The 13,907-nt window shown below is 36.9% G+C and overlaps 1 protein-coding gene across 2 annotated transcripts; it reads left to right on the forward strand.

Moving 5' to 3' along the window:
• Positions 1 to 1,619: 1,619 nt before the first annotated feature.
• ecm1b (extracellular matrix protein 1b) lies at positions 1,620 to 12,829 on the forward strand. 2 transcript variants are annotated; one of them, XM_058390110.1, is made up of 13 exons: positions 1,620 to 1,803; positions 3,679 to 3,720; positions 6,007 to 6,039; positions 6,437 to 6,493; positions 7,585 to 7,832; positions 8,588 to 8,787; positions 9,242 to 9,351; positions 9,495 to 9,763; positions 10,930 to 11,141; positions 11,305 to 11,557; positions 11,727 to 11,944; positions 12,086 to 12,173; positions 12,348 to 12,829. In XM_058390110.1, the coding sequence occupies exons 1-13, from the start codon at positions 1,743 to 1,745 to the stop codon at positions 12,522 to 12,524; spliced, it is 1,968 nt and encodes a 655-aa protein (XP_058246093.1). In that variant the 5' UTR covers positions 1,620 to 1,742; the 3' UTR covers positions 12,525 to 12,829. The 2 variants fall into 2 exon arrangements, with proteins under 2 accessions (XP_058246093.1, XP_058246178.1); XM_058390195.1 differs by lacking the exon at positions 6,007 to 6,039.
• The last annotated feature ends 1,078 nt before the right edge of the window (positions 12,830 to 13,907 follow it).

Consider the following 13,907-nt stretch of genomic DNA (forward strand, 5'->3'; position numbering starts at 1 on the left):
AGTTTAAGGAGGTGTTAATTACACACTGAGGCAAATGAAAAAGGACTTTGTTTACATGTATTTCATGTATTTTGTAGGGATGACAGCAATTTTGCCACATACTGTTGCTGGTCAAATTATTAGTAACACCTTAATCTCGGCTCATTCATGCAATTATAAAATGCATAAAACTATGCAGATACAAATAAAGGGCTTTGGTTTTTGTTCACTTCAAACATTAAAATGGGGCAAAGTCTTTGCACAGTGACTTTTTCCATGCCATTGGTGTTGATGCCAGACAAGGCTTGTTTGGTACATTAGAAAATGCAGATCTCCTGGAATTTTTCACACACAACAGTCTACATACAATAGTGTAAAAAGTACTTAAGTGGCTTATTGGGTAATTCAATTTAATTTTATTTATTTGTATTTGTATAACAATGGGAATTGTCGAAAGTAGCTTTGCATGGATATTTAAATTCAGGACATAAATTACAAGATCCCCAATGAGCAGGCCAGGAGCAACGGTGGCAAGGAAAACTTCCTGAGATGATATTAGGAAGAAACCTTAAAAGGAACAACAGGGAACCATCTTCTGGGTGACACCAGAGAGTGTGATTATTTAGAAGAAGAAAAAAAGAAAAAAAACAGTAATGAGTGTATTCTTCATAAAATACAGAGACTGCTTTTGTTAAAGGTAAGCATTTCTGTATCACTGTGTGAAATGCTGATACATACAGCAGCAAAAAAAGAAGAAGCAATAAGCAAATCTTTCAGCAGCTGAAACACTTTCTCTTCCTACTGACTCAGAAACTCTTTGCTTGCACATCACATGACATGACGGACATCTTGTAGCTGAGCCTATTAGTCACGTCTTTACAAAAACCATTTGTTCTGGTGTAATCCTTTTAAAATGAGTCATATTTACATCCACTGCACAAGGCAGAATGCTTGCTCTAACCTTTTACTCCACCACTGAACTCCTTTTGGTTAATTCCTAGGTGTGTACTTTTTAACAGAGATATAAACATGCTTATTAATCAGTATTTTGCTGGAAATGATTTGGGTTTTTGTTTTAACATGTACATCATTTTCAGGATTTTCACACAGCTGGCTCTACCACTCATAACGAATCTGGCTCTGGAGCTTTGCTGTTACATGTGTTCTGTGGAAACTATCTGCAGTCATTCTGAACACTGTTCCATGTTTTGTCTTTGTTGACAAAAAAAAAGGAAAAGATTTCAGCCAACATTCTGCATCATTTAAACAAACAACAACTAATGAACACTAAACTAAACTAAACTAAACCAAACTAAACTAAACACTAAACTTCTGCTCTGCTGGTAATACTTACATAAATAGTATGTGATATATAATAGTAATAATAATAATAATAATAATAAAACATTTGAAAATAGTTAAGGCTTCTCGTTAAAATGTTCCAGAGAGCTGTTTGTTTTTGTAAGTTGTTAATAAACAACATTTATCATTATAATACTGCCTAATAAACACTAAGCCAAACGATGGGCTCTGAAAGGCAGCTGTACACATCTTCTTGTTTATTCCTCAGATGGCGTCCTTCACTTCTGTGTGACTCATGCTCAAAACTCTGGCCTTCCCCTTCCCTTACAAAACAAACACACACACACAGACACACACACACACACACACCGAGAGCGTTGATCGGAATATAAAGCCAGCTGAGCTGAACGATCTCGGTTTATTCCTCAAGACAGCAACACACCGAAGTGTCTCTATCGGCCATGGACTCTGTAAGAAGACTCCTGCTTTTGCTTATGCTGCTAGCTGTGAACGCATCGGAAGGTATGCGCAAGTATTCAGTAAAATCTCCCACGGACGCAGAATAGTTTTAATGCTGTGCTTGTTGAGTGAATATCCCGAAAATTCACGGCTCAAACTTAATACCCTGTCATTTGTGCTTTGTGCATTTTTAATCTGTGTACACGCGTTTTTTGTTTTTGTTTTAAATCCGCTTTCTAATAGAGAACTTGCTCCAGCCTTAACTGATTTAATACACAATGTAACCATTAAGCTTCCAGCTAGACACAATGAACACAATACGCGTAAAACTAATACTGTGAATTGAAATATGCACTATATTGCCAAAGGTTTTGGGACACCCCTCCAAATCCTTGAATTCAGGTGTTGTTTTTTTTGCCCCCTTAGTTCCAGTGAAAAGAAACTCTTAATGCTTCAGCATACCAGGACATTTTGGACAGTTTCATGCTCCCAACTTTGTGGGAAAAGTTTGAGGATGGCCCCTTCCTGTTCCAACATGACTGTGCACCAATGTACAAAGCAAGGTCCATAAAGACATGGATGAGTGAGTTTGGTGTGGAGTCCTGACCTCAACCTGACAGAACACCTTTGGGATGAATTAGAGCGGAGACTGTGAGACAGGCCTTCTCGTCCAACATCAATGCCTGACCTCTTAAATGTGCTTCTAGTGGAATGGTCAAAAATTCCCATAAACACACTCCTAAGCCTTGTGGAAAGCCTTCCCAGAAGAGTTGAAGCTGTTATTGCTGCAAAGGGTGGGCCAACTCCATGTGCATGTATTAAATTCATGTGCATGTAAATTCAGTTGTTGCAGTTTTGGCATGGCTCGCAGTCTCTGCTCTAATTCATCCCAGCAATGTTCTATCAGTTTGAGGTCAGGACTCTGTACAGGCCAGTCAAGTTACTCCACAAACAACACCTGAATTCAATGATTTGGACGGGCGTCCCAATACATTTGGTATTGCAGCGCATCTCTGTGTGTGGATTATCTTAACACTTCCACACTGTACAGGTTCATTCACAGCTATAGATGGGTTAATTCGACTGTATACACTGCATGTATATATGATGCTGTAAGAGTTAATGTGAAGTAGAGTTGACTTTGTAATGTTCTTTGGTGACCTGTTACTGCCCAACACATGTCTTTTATCACAACACATTTTTGTAAAAGTTTTTTTTTATCCAATTTAAGCTGTAAATGTAGCACTTAATGGCTACATTTTAATGTACAGAGTTATACACTCCATGGCCAAATGTATGTGGACATCTGACCATTATACCCATGTGTGTTTGTTGAGCATCCCAAAAGGTGGGCATTAATATGTAGTTGGTTGTCGTTTTACTGCTATAACCTCTTCCATTGTTCTTGCAAAGGATGTTTATTAGAATTTAAATTCTGTGGGGATTTCAGCCACAATAACGTTAGTGAGTTCAGCCTGGATAAAAAATGGGATATTTGTGCCAAGAAGGGCATCTGGGATAAAATCCATGCCAAATTAAATATGTGGACCAGATGACCCGTTGTGGCAGCCCCAAACAGGAAGCAGACGAAAGAAAAACAACAAGAAGTTTGAGTGAAGAAAAATCTTATTGTTGCAACTTACAAAGACATTGTAGACAACTGAGTGTTTCAATTATTGTGGCAACAGTTTGGGGAAAGCCCAGATATGGGTGTGATTGCCAGATGTCCACATATTTTTGGCCATACAGTGTAGCACAGGTTTTGAACCTGACAGAGACTTGCAGTGTTGAAATTTCAGTTTATTGTTAACACATGATAAAATTAATTTGGCTTATCTTCTACTGATAATCAGTGACTAAACTGGACAACTATTAAAAAACTTTGTATGTATCTGTGTTCAGCATATTCTTTTTTTTTTTATCTGTTTGTTTTCTCAGATTCTGAATTCAACCTTCAAAGGGAAGTTCGTATTCCCACTGGTAAGTGTAAGAAATTTTAAATAACAAAAATTGATATAAACCGAAGAAAGGAAGCTCATTTAATTCAGTGCAGAGCCAGTGGAAAAGAATAATCATTTATCATGGTAAGATGTAAGTAAGATGTAAGCATGTAAGTAACCATTTACAAATGAGGCTTTACAGTGCAACCATTGTAGAGTAGGATATATTCTGATAAGCACAAGATATAGAGGTTGAAAAGAGGGACATGCATGAAAAGGTATATAAGGACACTGAAGTCAAACGGGACTTAGGTGCAAGCTGGGTGATTATGCCACAGCTGGTTTGTTTGCTGTATTGCTTGACCACCAATAATCCAATCTCATCTGAGTCCAATGCTCATAACCTTGGCTGTTTATTCTTTTAAGATTTGTTTGGGAATTTTATTGTTGTATTTTGTAGTCAGATTTAGAAAGCTAGCCTGGGCCAATGTAGGGTGAAAAAGAAATTTTCTTTTTACTTTTAATTTTGCTAATATTGCTTCAAGAAAAGTAGTTATTGTTGATGCTTACTGTGAATAGTGAAATTGTCTTTAAGTGTTGCAATATGACATTTTGCTGTATCCACTATCCTTATGAATCTAAATATTCATTGGCATTATAGTGGGATTAGTCAACCGGTTAACAGTTTATATTTACTTTTATTGCATTTGACAGATGCCCTTATCTCTTGATGGTTCTGGGATTCAGGCGTCTGTAGGGATATGTGACTACAGATTTGGTGCTCCTTAATTCTAGTAAAGAGAAATCTTATCCCTAAAACATACAAAGACATTCTAGACATTCTTCCATTGTTCTGGCAACAGTTTGGGGAAAGCCATATTTTTAGCCATATAGTGTTTCACATATTGTATCTGTGTTCAGCATATATATTCTTTTTTTTTTCGTCTGTTTGTTTCCTCAGATTTTGAATTCTTGTTTCAAAGGCCAGATCTTCAGACTAGTAAGGCTAGACAAAATCTGATATTAATTTAGTGTAGGGTGATATGATGATTGCAGTATATTAACTTTGCTGTCTATTATCTATAATTATAAAATAGTATTATAAAAAATCACATTTCTTTTAGTTAATATGGCTTCCCTATAATTTATTTTAAGTAGTCATTGTTGATGCTATGGATGTGTTATAGTATGACAATTTTGCTGTATCCACAACCCTTGAATCTAAAAATTTGACTATTCATTTAGTCATTGGTGTTACAGCGGATTAGTTATCTGAAATGGTATATGGTCAACCATTTTTAGCATGCGTGAAAACCTGCTGAAGTAAAGTTATACTAACTGTTCATTCAAACTATTCATATCTAACTATTCATTGGCATTATAGTGGGATTAGTTAACTAACAGGTTATGTTTACTTTTATGGCATTTGGGAGACGCCCTTATCTATTGGTGGTTCTGCAATTTAAACTTGCAACCTTCTAATCAGTAGTCCAACACCTTGACCACTGAGCTACCACTTACCACTAACCCTCTGGTTATATGGTCAGTCATATGCTGTGCCGTTGGCAGAATATCCAAAATTTCAACAGCATTAAAACTTATAGCGTATCAGTTGTGCTTTCTATATTTGAGTCTGTGTGAATCTTTTTATTGTTTGTTTTAAATCAAACAATAATTGAATTTGCTCCAACCATACTGATTTTATATACAAAATGCAACCATTAATGTTCTTTGAAAACATGGTAATAAATGTTTACATGCCATCTAATCACAAACGCGGGTTTACTGAACGTTAATGGTCAGATGTCCACATACTTTTCAGGTGGTGAACATCTGACTATTATACCCATGTGTGCTTTTTGAGCAACTTGGGCATTAATATGGAGTTGGTCACTGTTTGCTGTTATAACTGCTTCCATACTTAAGGAGAGGATATCCATTAGAATTTAGTCTGTGGGGATATGTGCCTATTCAGCCACAATAATGTGAGTGAGTTCATGCACTGATGTCGGGCAAGATGACTCTGTGTTATCGGCATATCGGTTCTTTCCAAAAGAGTTCAGTGGGGTAGAGGACTAGGCTATGTTCCAGCAAATCTAATTCTTCCACTCCAACCTTGGCAAATCATGTCTTTATGATTTGGTGCCCCTTAATTCTAGTGAAGAGAAATCTTATTACTAATACATGGGAAGACATTCTAGACAGCTGCTTCCATTGTTGTGGTAACAGTTTGGTGAAAGCCATATTTTTGGCCATATAGTGTTTCACATATTATATCTGTGTTCAGCATATATATTCTTTTTTTTTTGTCTGTTTGTTTTCTCAGAGATCACCGATTTTAGCGAATTTATGTCCACTGGTAAGGCTAGACAAAACCTGATATTTATTTAGTGTAGATTGATATGATGATTGCAGTATATTAACTTTGCTGTCTATTATCTAGAACCATAAAATGGTATTTAGAAAAATCTAAGTTCTTTTAGTTTTGCTAATATATCTTTACTGTAATGTATTTTAAGAAAAGTAGCCATTGTTGATACTGTGAATAGTAAAAATGTCTTGAAATGTTAGAATATGACATTTTGCTGTATCCACAACCCTTGAATCTAAGAATTTGACTATTCATTTAGTCATTGGTGTTACAGTGGATTAGTTAACTGAAATGGTATATGGTCAGCCATTTTTAGCATGTGTAAAAACCTGCTGAAGTAAAGTTTAATGGCTCTGTCATGAGAGTTTCTATCATTTAACTGCAGAACTCTTGGATATGGTGAAACAGGGTTCACTGGACTCTCACCCTGTGAGAAAGACAGGTAAGTTACAGGTTTATGATTGCATGTAAATGTTAGGGAAAGAGTTCAGGCAGATTTTATTTGCATGTAGTATTTTGTCATGTACTCTTACAGTAAAATTCATCCACGATCTGTGTTTATCCCCATTATCTCAACCTTCCCATTTCACCTTTTTTTCCTTCGTCTTTGATCACATCCTCATAGTTTTAGTCCATACTCCATTAAGAAATGTGTTTCTTTCCATTCCACCCGAAACAACACCCTTACCATTTGTCAGTATAGTAATTGTTATAGTTCTTTTAATATCATCAGGAGGTGTGGCTTAGAACATGACGTATTGATGTTTATAACCTTTTACCCTTTTTGCTGTATAAACGGTGTTGGACCACAAGTGCACCTTTGTACCTACTGGTAAAAGCTTGTCATTACTGTCAGAGCTGCAGAATCTCTATCCTCCAACACTGGAGTAAAGATCCGAGTCAGATGTGAATCTGCACTGGAATGATTGCTCCAACCTAAACTTATTGACCTCTCTGAGCAGATCAAGAAATTGTTCCTAGCAGGGGTTTTAAAGTTTGTTCCCTCTGCTGCAGAGGCAAGATGGGTGTACAGAGCACATTCTATTCAACAAATGTTCTAGTTCACTAGATTTGAGAGGGCTGAACTGGTTCCTAACAGCCCAACAGCCTACAGCCTTTAATGGCCATAAAGCATGAATAACATCAGTGGACCTCCTTAATGCATGTTCTTTATGTTGCAGAGTATGCTTAGATCTCTCTCAACCACCACTGGTGCTCTTGAGATGCATGCAGGCTGCCCTATAGCCTCTGATGGCCAGATGCATAAGGATGCTGATGTTTAGTATAGGGACAAAAGTGTGTGCCACAAGATTGGAAAGACACAACTGTCTAGATTTTTTTTGTTTTGTATGCATTACATTAGTTTTCTTCTAAGGACCTAGCCTTAGGTGTTTGTACATGACAGCATTTTTGTTTGTCTTTATCCCTTTTTATTTTCAAGTCTTGTAACTCTTTTGTTTTTAATTGGTTAATGCTGATTTCTACTGTATAAAAATGTGTCTCTTATTATCTGTCTTTGTGTCTGTTACTCAGATCGTCAGATCTCCCTGATTCCATTCATTCCTTTCCCTCTTGCACGTCCAACCACAGGCAACATCCTTGCCATCTGTCACTATAGTAATCTTCGCCCTCGGTATACTAAAGACATGCTACCTAAAAGTGGCTTTGGTTACCTATACCGTCAGGCAAGTGCTGTCAATCAGTTGGAGTCCTGGTTCTCTGTGTGCTGCAGTAATGGCACTCAAGATGAAGAAATGACTCTGTGCTGTGCACAACAGGCGGTGAGCACACAAGCTGAAATCTTTCACATTATCCCTTACAATTCAGTGTTTAAGAGTTTCCAAATGAATTACCCAATGTGTAAAGTATGGAACTGAGTTAGGCAATAAATGAGTAGTCAAGACTAGTAGTCAAGAGTAGTCCACACTGAGGTCCTGATTTACTAAATATGCATTGTTATTTACCTAACCTTGACAGTCACTGTGGAAATGGAGATTACATGTCCAACATAAACTTGGAAAAGCATGTGGTAAATCTGAAGAAGTATGTCTCCTATTGAAGACAAAAATATACTGTTTACCAAGTCTTAATCTGGAGAGCTTTCATTAAATATTATTGAAATTATGCCTTAGTAAAATAGACATTTTTTGTATTACCATAAAACAGTCACTTTCATATTGGATAATCACAGCATGTTTATATGCATGATGCCTCAACGTTTTCATTCACATTTGCTTCTTCAACATAACCTCATACTCATGTCTGCAGTCTTTTAGAAATGTATTATTTTATATGACTGGTTTCTCACTGCTTCTTAGTGGCTTAAGTCTGTGTTACACTTGAATTTCAAGTATAAACCAACCAGGCTCAAACTCAAGATGAGGAAATGACTGTGCACAGTAATTTGTGTCACATTTGTGTCAAACACAAATCCTAACATTCATTATGCTTTGTTTACATATCCTTTCCTTCATCATGTAACCTGATGAGCATACATATACTTAGTCTAGTGTTCCAACTCATTTTTGCTTTGTAGTGGAAGATTTCACTCTCTAACTTTTGTCAAGAGGAATTCAGCATTAAGACCAGTCACTATCACTGCTGTAAGAAGAATCAACAGGCAAGATGGGACTGCTTTGAGGAAAATGCTCCGGACCCATTATACCAGCCCTCTGGCCAGAAAGTGTCACCCACCCAAGATTTTGACTTTAATGCCAGTAGCTGCCAGAAAACAAGGTAAATTTCACTAAATCTCACACAAATTGTTGTCTTAAAAGTTAGATATGGGTTCCTATGGGGTAGCCAAGTTCCTGACCATAAATCATTGTGATTGTAATGTACAAAACTGCAACAAGCAAGAAAACAGCAAATTTTCCAAACTGTCTTAAAATATTATTGCAGTCATATAAGTGCAAAGAAGTAGAAAACCTAAGAGGAGGAAGTCTTATTGAATTTTCAAACAGAGATCATTGATTTGCCTTCACATAAGTTAATACTGTAAGACTGTTTAGAATAATCTAACAGGCTCTTTGTGTTCATTCAGTATGAAAGAATTCTGATTTTAATATCTTAATTGTTTATCGCTGTTTACTGCTTGAATTTTAATCTAGCATCTGCTTCAAAATCTTACACTCATTTGCATAAAGTACCTGATGTATTTGCTTCTATAATGGTTGTCACCCTATGACAGTGTTTCAGAAATCATTCACAAACCAGAGATGGTGACTGAACCCCTACCTCACGGGTTGATGGGGCAGAGAATGGTGATCACTCAAAATCCAGTGTCTTTAGGGGAGGAAGGTAGGTTATGGGTGTTGGGTAATGTGCACAATTAGAGAGAGGGATCCATTCTTTTTGGAGTTGCAATGCTTTCCTCTGCCTTGATCACTGTGAATTGTTTCTTCTTCTGTAATTTATTTATACTTTTGTGCCATTGGTTACAGATCTCTTGCATCATCATGTGCCAAGTCATCAATTCATATGGCCAACCATTACTTTCCCTCTTGCCCGTCCAACCACAACAAACATCCATGCCATCTGTCAATATAGTAACTACCGTCCCCGGCATTCTAAAGATGCTTTACCTAGTAGTGGCTTTGGCTACCTGCATCGTCAAGCTAGTGCTGTCAATCAGCTGGAGTCCTGGTACACTGTGTGTTGCTCTAATATCACCCAAGATGTTGAGCAGACTCTGTGTTGTGCACAGCAGGCGGTGAGAACACTTTCTGATGCACTAAAAATATGGCATTTATAAAACCACTAATTTATGAACATGGTTATGCAGTAGTCTTAAAGGAAATTGACATTCTGTATGTATGAACATTACAACATTTATTTGTCTGTTTGACAGTTTCCCATAAAGGTAATTGTATCAGATTTGATTTACATCCAGTGTACTTGTTTGGTGTCATTAGTGTAGGGGTAGTTTAGGTTGCTATTACAAAAATATTGGGGTTAGGGTGGGCAAGACCTAAGGCTTCCACACTATACAATACAATGTATGATTCAATATTTACCCACTGAATCTAAAATAACATACAGTATTATTTAATAGTCTCTGATCGATATGTGATCAATTTTGTTGAGAATCTGGGATAGACCTGCCATGAATTTTTGAATGACTTGGACAAGGACTATTTTAAAATGATCAGAGTTAAGGGGGGAAACATCTTGCTAGCCTATTCAGTTATCTTCACATCAGATTAAATATATGAATTATTTTTTGTTTTATACACCAGTTGTTTGTCCTGGTTTAATATTAATACATTTATAACAAATTATAATCTAGAATGATCAGTTTATGACGTTTGCACCTATTTATTTCACTTGTTGCCTTTTAAACTGATGCATAGAAACAAATCTGATTTATTGGTACATTGCATCCCTAATAAATATCATATCAAATGATATTGCAGAGATACACTTTATGTATCAATATGCTAACAATGTGCTTGAAGGACAGTAGTGCCAGATGTTTAAAAAATAACTTGTAAATATGATTATATGCGCTGATAATTAAATCTAATGTTTACCGGGATACAAACTGAAACTTGCTGATGACATTAAATTAATGTGTCTGTCTTGGAATATGTTTATGGTTATAAACTTCTGCATCAAGGACTTTGCAGTGAAAAATTGTCAGTGTATATATATAATATATAATTTTTTTTTTTTATCCTGGTCTTGCTTTGGCTTAAAAAGGACTAAATGGCGACAACCTTGAATGCTAGCAGTTGTATAAATCCTGTCTTTGGATATTTTTTGTAGATTTTTTTCCCCTGACCTTTTGTTCTTTTGTTGCTTGATGTGTTTATCTTTCTCCTTTTTTTCTGATTTCAAATCAGGTCTAGTGTTCCAACTGGTGTTTTTGTTTTGCAGTGGGAGACGTCACTGTCTGCTTTCTGTGAAGAAGAATTCAGCATTAAAACCAGTCACTATCACTGCTGCAAAAAGAATGGGCTGGAAAGATGGGACTGCTTTGAGAAGGAGGCATCAAATATGTCATACAAGCCCTCTGAGTCTGAGGCACAGTTCTCTTACCACGACATGCAGAACTTTGACTTTGACCTTAATAGCTGCCAGAAAACAAGGTATATTTCACATGTGCATACCAAAAGGTACCACTACCTCCCAAACATTAACAATAATCCTCTAAATCTGAAAATCAAGAATGGATGAAAAACAAAGGTATGTTTCTTTTTCTTTGGTGAAATGAAATGGTGTGGTGTTTTGACGCGTGTCTCCTTATGACAGCATTTCAGAGGTTATTACCAAGAGGCAAATTAAAACGGAGCTCATCAGCTTTCCTCCTGGTCGCCCGAATGCTGACAACATTAGCCCAATTTGTGCTTTTCGCAAGTATCGTCCTCGCTTCATCACCAGCTGTTTGCCTCCGACAGGATTTGACTGGTTTGGCCATCAGTTAAAGGCCATCAATAGTCTGGAAAAAGGCTTTGGTCATTGCTGTAAGGAGAACAAACATATAAAAGTCTGCGCTGAGGACAAGGCATGTATTTATACTTGGGTGTTTACAGGGTGACTCAGATGAAACCTGCCTAAACAGGTTCATTAAATTATTAGCACTAATACAGTTGTTGCCTGAGATGAGTGTGATTCTTCGGAATATGCCCATGTTCAAATAATATTCAGTACCTTTTTTTCTCTGTATGCCTCAGTGGAAGAAGATGGTGGATAGGTTCTGTAAGGATGAGAAGAAGAAGAATCAGGAAAACCAGTATGAATGCTGTAACAAGCAGAGAGGAGAAGAACAGTATGGCTGTTTTAGTACTGCTGCCCCAAATCCTCAATACATGGTCATGAATGACAATCTTCTTTTAGAAGACCATGCCAGTCTTGACATGTTCTGTGGTACATACAGAGCTCTTCAGAAAATGTAAGACTGCTTTGTTTTAATGTAGTCTTATTCTTTTACACTTAGTATAGATTAGTTAGATGGTATGAGTAGTGCCTTGTGACTGTTTATGTAAATATCAAAATGTATTTGTCTTAAAAAATGCATCTGCTATTCCTCTAGGAAACATTTGCCTTTCAATGTTGATGAAATGGCTGAAAACTGCTGCATCCTAGTGGGAGCAGAGAGGTCTACATGTTTACAGATACAGGTGTGTAGGCAGGTTTCTACTTGATTCTAAACTTTGTTCCTCCTTTTATGACTATGTTGAAGTGAATGGAAGCATGTAGCATATCATTTATGCAAAATGTTTTACCCAAAACACCACCTCTAATCATTAAAGGTCCATGCCACCAATTATTGACCTTGAGTGCTATCATTTCAGATGGACATCCACTTGGATGATGCATGCAAAGCAGACAACCCATCAGTCACACAAGTAAAGCAAAACTGTTGTAGGAAGGCTGCCAACGAACGCTCCAGATGCCTCACCAAGCTGCTCTTGCATAACATTGCTAAAGCAATAAGAATTAATCGCAGGAGATGTCCAATCGTTACATAAAATACCGTTTAAGCTGATTCCTTAATTCAATATGTTGAGCCAGTTCTCTGTTAGTACAAGTTAAATATGTATTTTTTTTATAATATAATTATTATTACTATTATGGTTAAAGTTTTAAATATATAGTCACACTATTGTATACCATTTACTTTAATAAACCTATTATTGGTAGGCATTTTATTCACCTACTAATGGGTCCTTTTGTTCTTATACATTGTTCTTATACAGCTGCATGGATGGGTTATATTTACTTTAACTACTCACAGAACATACAGAAACATATTAAATAAAAATATTTCTTTGCATATTTTTTTATATTTTATGTGCTTTCTTCGAAGAGGGTTTGTAGACATTGCACTTTCTCATACATACATGATTTATGGTAACCATATAATTTGTATTCTGTTGCAACACACTGGACTTTACAATGCATTTTTAACTAATTAAAACTGCACAGGATAAACTTTCTTGACAAAATCAAATGCAGAATTCTCATAGCAGAATTGCAGTCAGGAGAAATAAATATTTTTCCTGTGCATGCATCCACACTGAAATTTAAATACAAAGCCTTTTGATTTTGTATTTTATACAAAATGTCTGGGTTATAATAACCTCCACTCTTAAGGGAAGGTTTCCCATTACATTTTGGAGCATGTGGGGATTTGTGCCTTCAGCCAGAAAACCATTGAGGCACAGATATTGAGTGAGGATGCCTGGTGTGCAGTTGGTGATCCAGTTCATCCTAAAGGTGTTCAGTAATGTTAAGGTCAGGACTTTATACAAGCACCTCTCTTGTGTTCTTCAACACCAGTCTTGGCAAACCATCTTCACAGGTTCAATGTCATGCTGGAACATTTTCATTTCCCTTAGTTCCAGTGGAGCATACAGAGACATTATACAATTCTGTACAGGTTGGGGAAAGCCCACATATTAACTTGCTTTTATTTGTCACATATACAGTACTGCATGGTGAAATTCTTCCTTAACATATCCCATCCTTGGGGGGTTGGGGTCAGAACACAGGGTCAGCTATGATGGAGCACCTCTCAAGCAGGGGGAGGTTGGGGGCCTTGTGCAAGGGCCCAGCAGTGGCAGCTTAGCGATGCTGGGGCTTGAACCCTGATCTTCCAGTCAATGACCTAGAGCCTTAACCACTAGAGCTACCACTGCCCCAAACATATGGATGTGATGTTCAGATATCCACAGGTTTTTGGCTACATTGTGTATGTTTAAATTAATTTTAAAATTTGTCAGTTTTGGCCTATTCCTTTTGGCAAATAATCAACAACCTAAGGTTATGAAGGTTCTTCAGATAGGCTTGCTCTAAAAGACCAAAGTGAAAATAATATTCTTGATACTGACCGTGTGTAAGGATCTCAATAG

The sequence above is a fragment of the Hemibagrus wyckioides genome, linkage group LG01 (assembly GCF_019097595.1).
Source record: "Hemibagrus wyckioides isolate EC202008001 linkage group LG01, SWU_Hwy_1.0, whole genome shotgun sequence".
NCBI classification, from domain to species: domain Eukaryota; kingdom Metazoa; phylum Chordata; class Actinopteri; order Siluriformes; family Bagridae; genus Hemibagrus; species Hemibagrus wyckioides.

Coding starts and splice junctions, on each gene's coding strand:
- ecm1b (XM_058390110.1), top strand. CDS start 1,743: ATGGACTCTGTAAGAAGACTCCTGCTTTTGCTTATGCTGCTAGCTGTG. Junction 8,788..9,241: donor AGTAGCTGCCAGAAAACAAG/GTAAATTTCACT, acceptor ACCCTATGACAG/TGTTTCAGAAATCATTCACA. Junction 9,764..10,929: donor TGTGTTGTGCACAGCAGGCG/GTGAGAACACTT, acceptor TTTGTTTTGCAG/TGGGAGACGTCACTGTCTGC.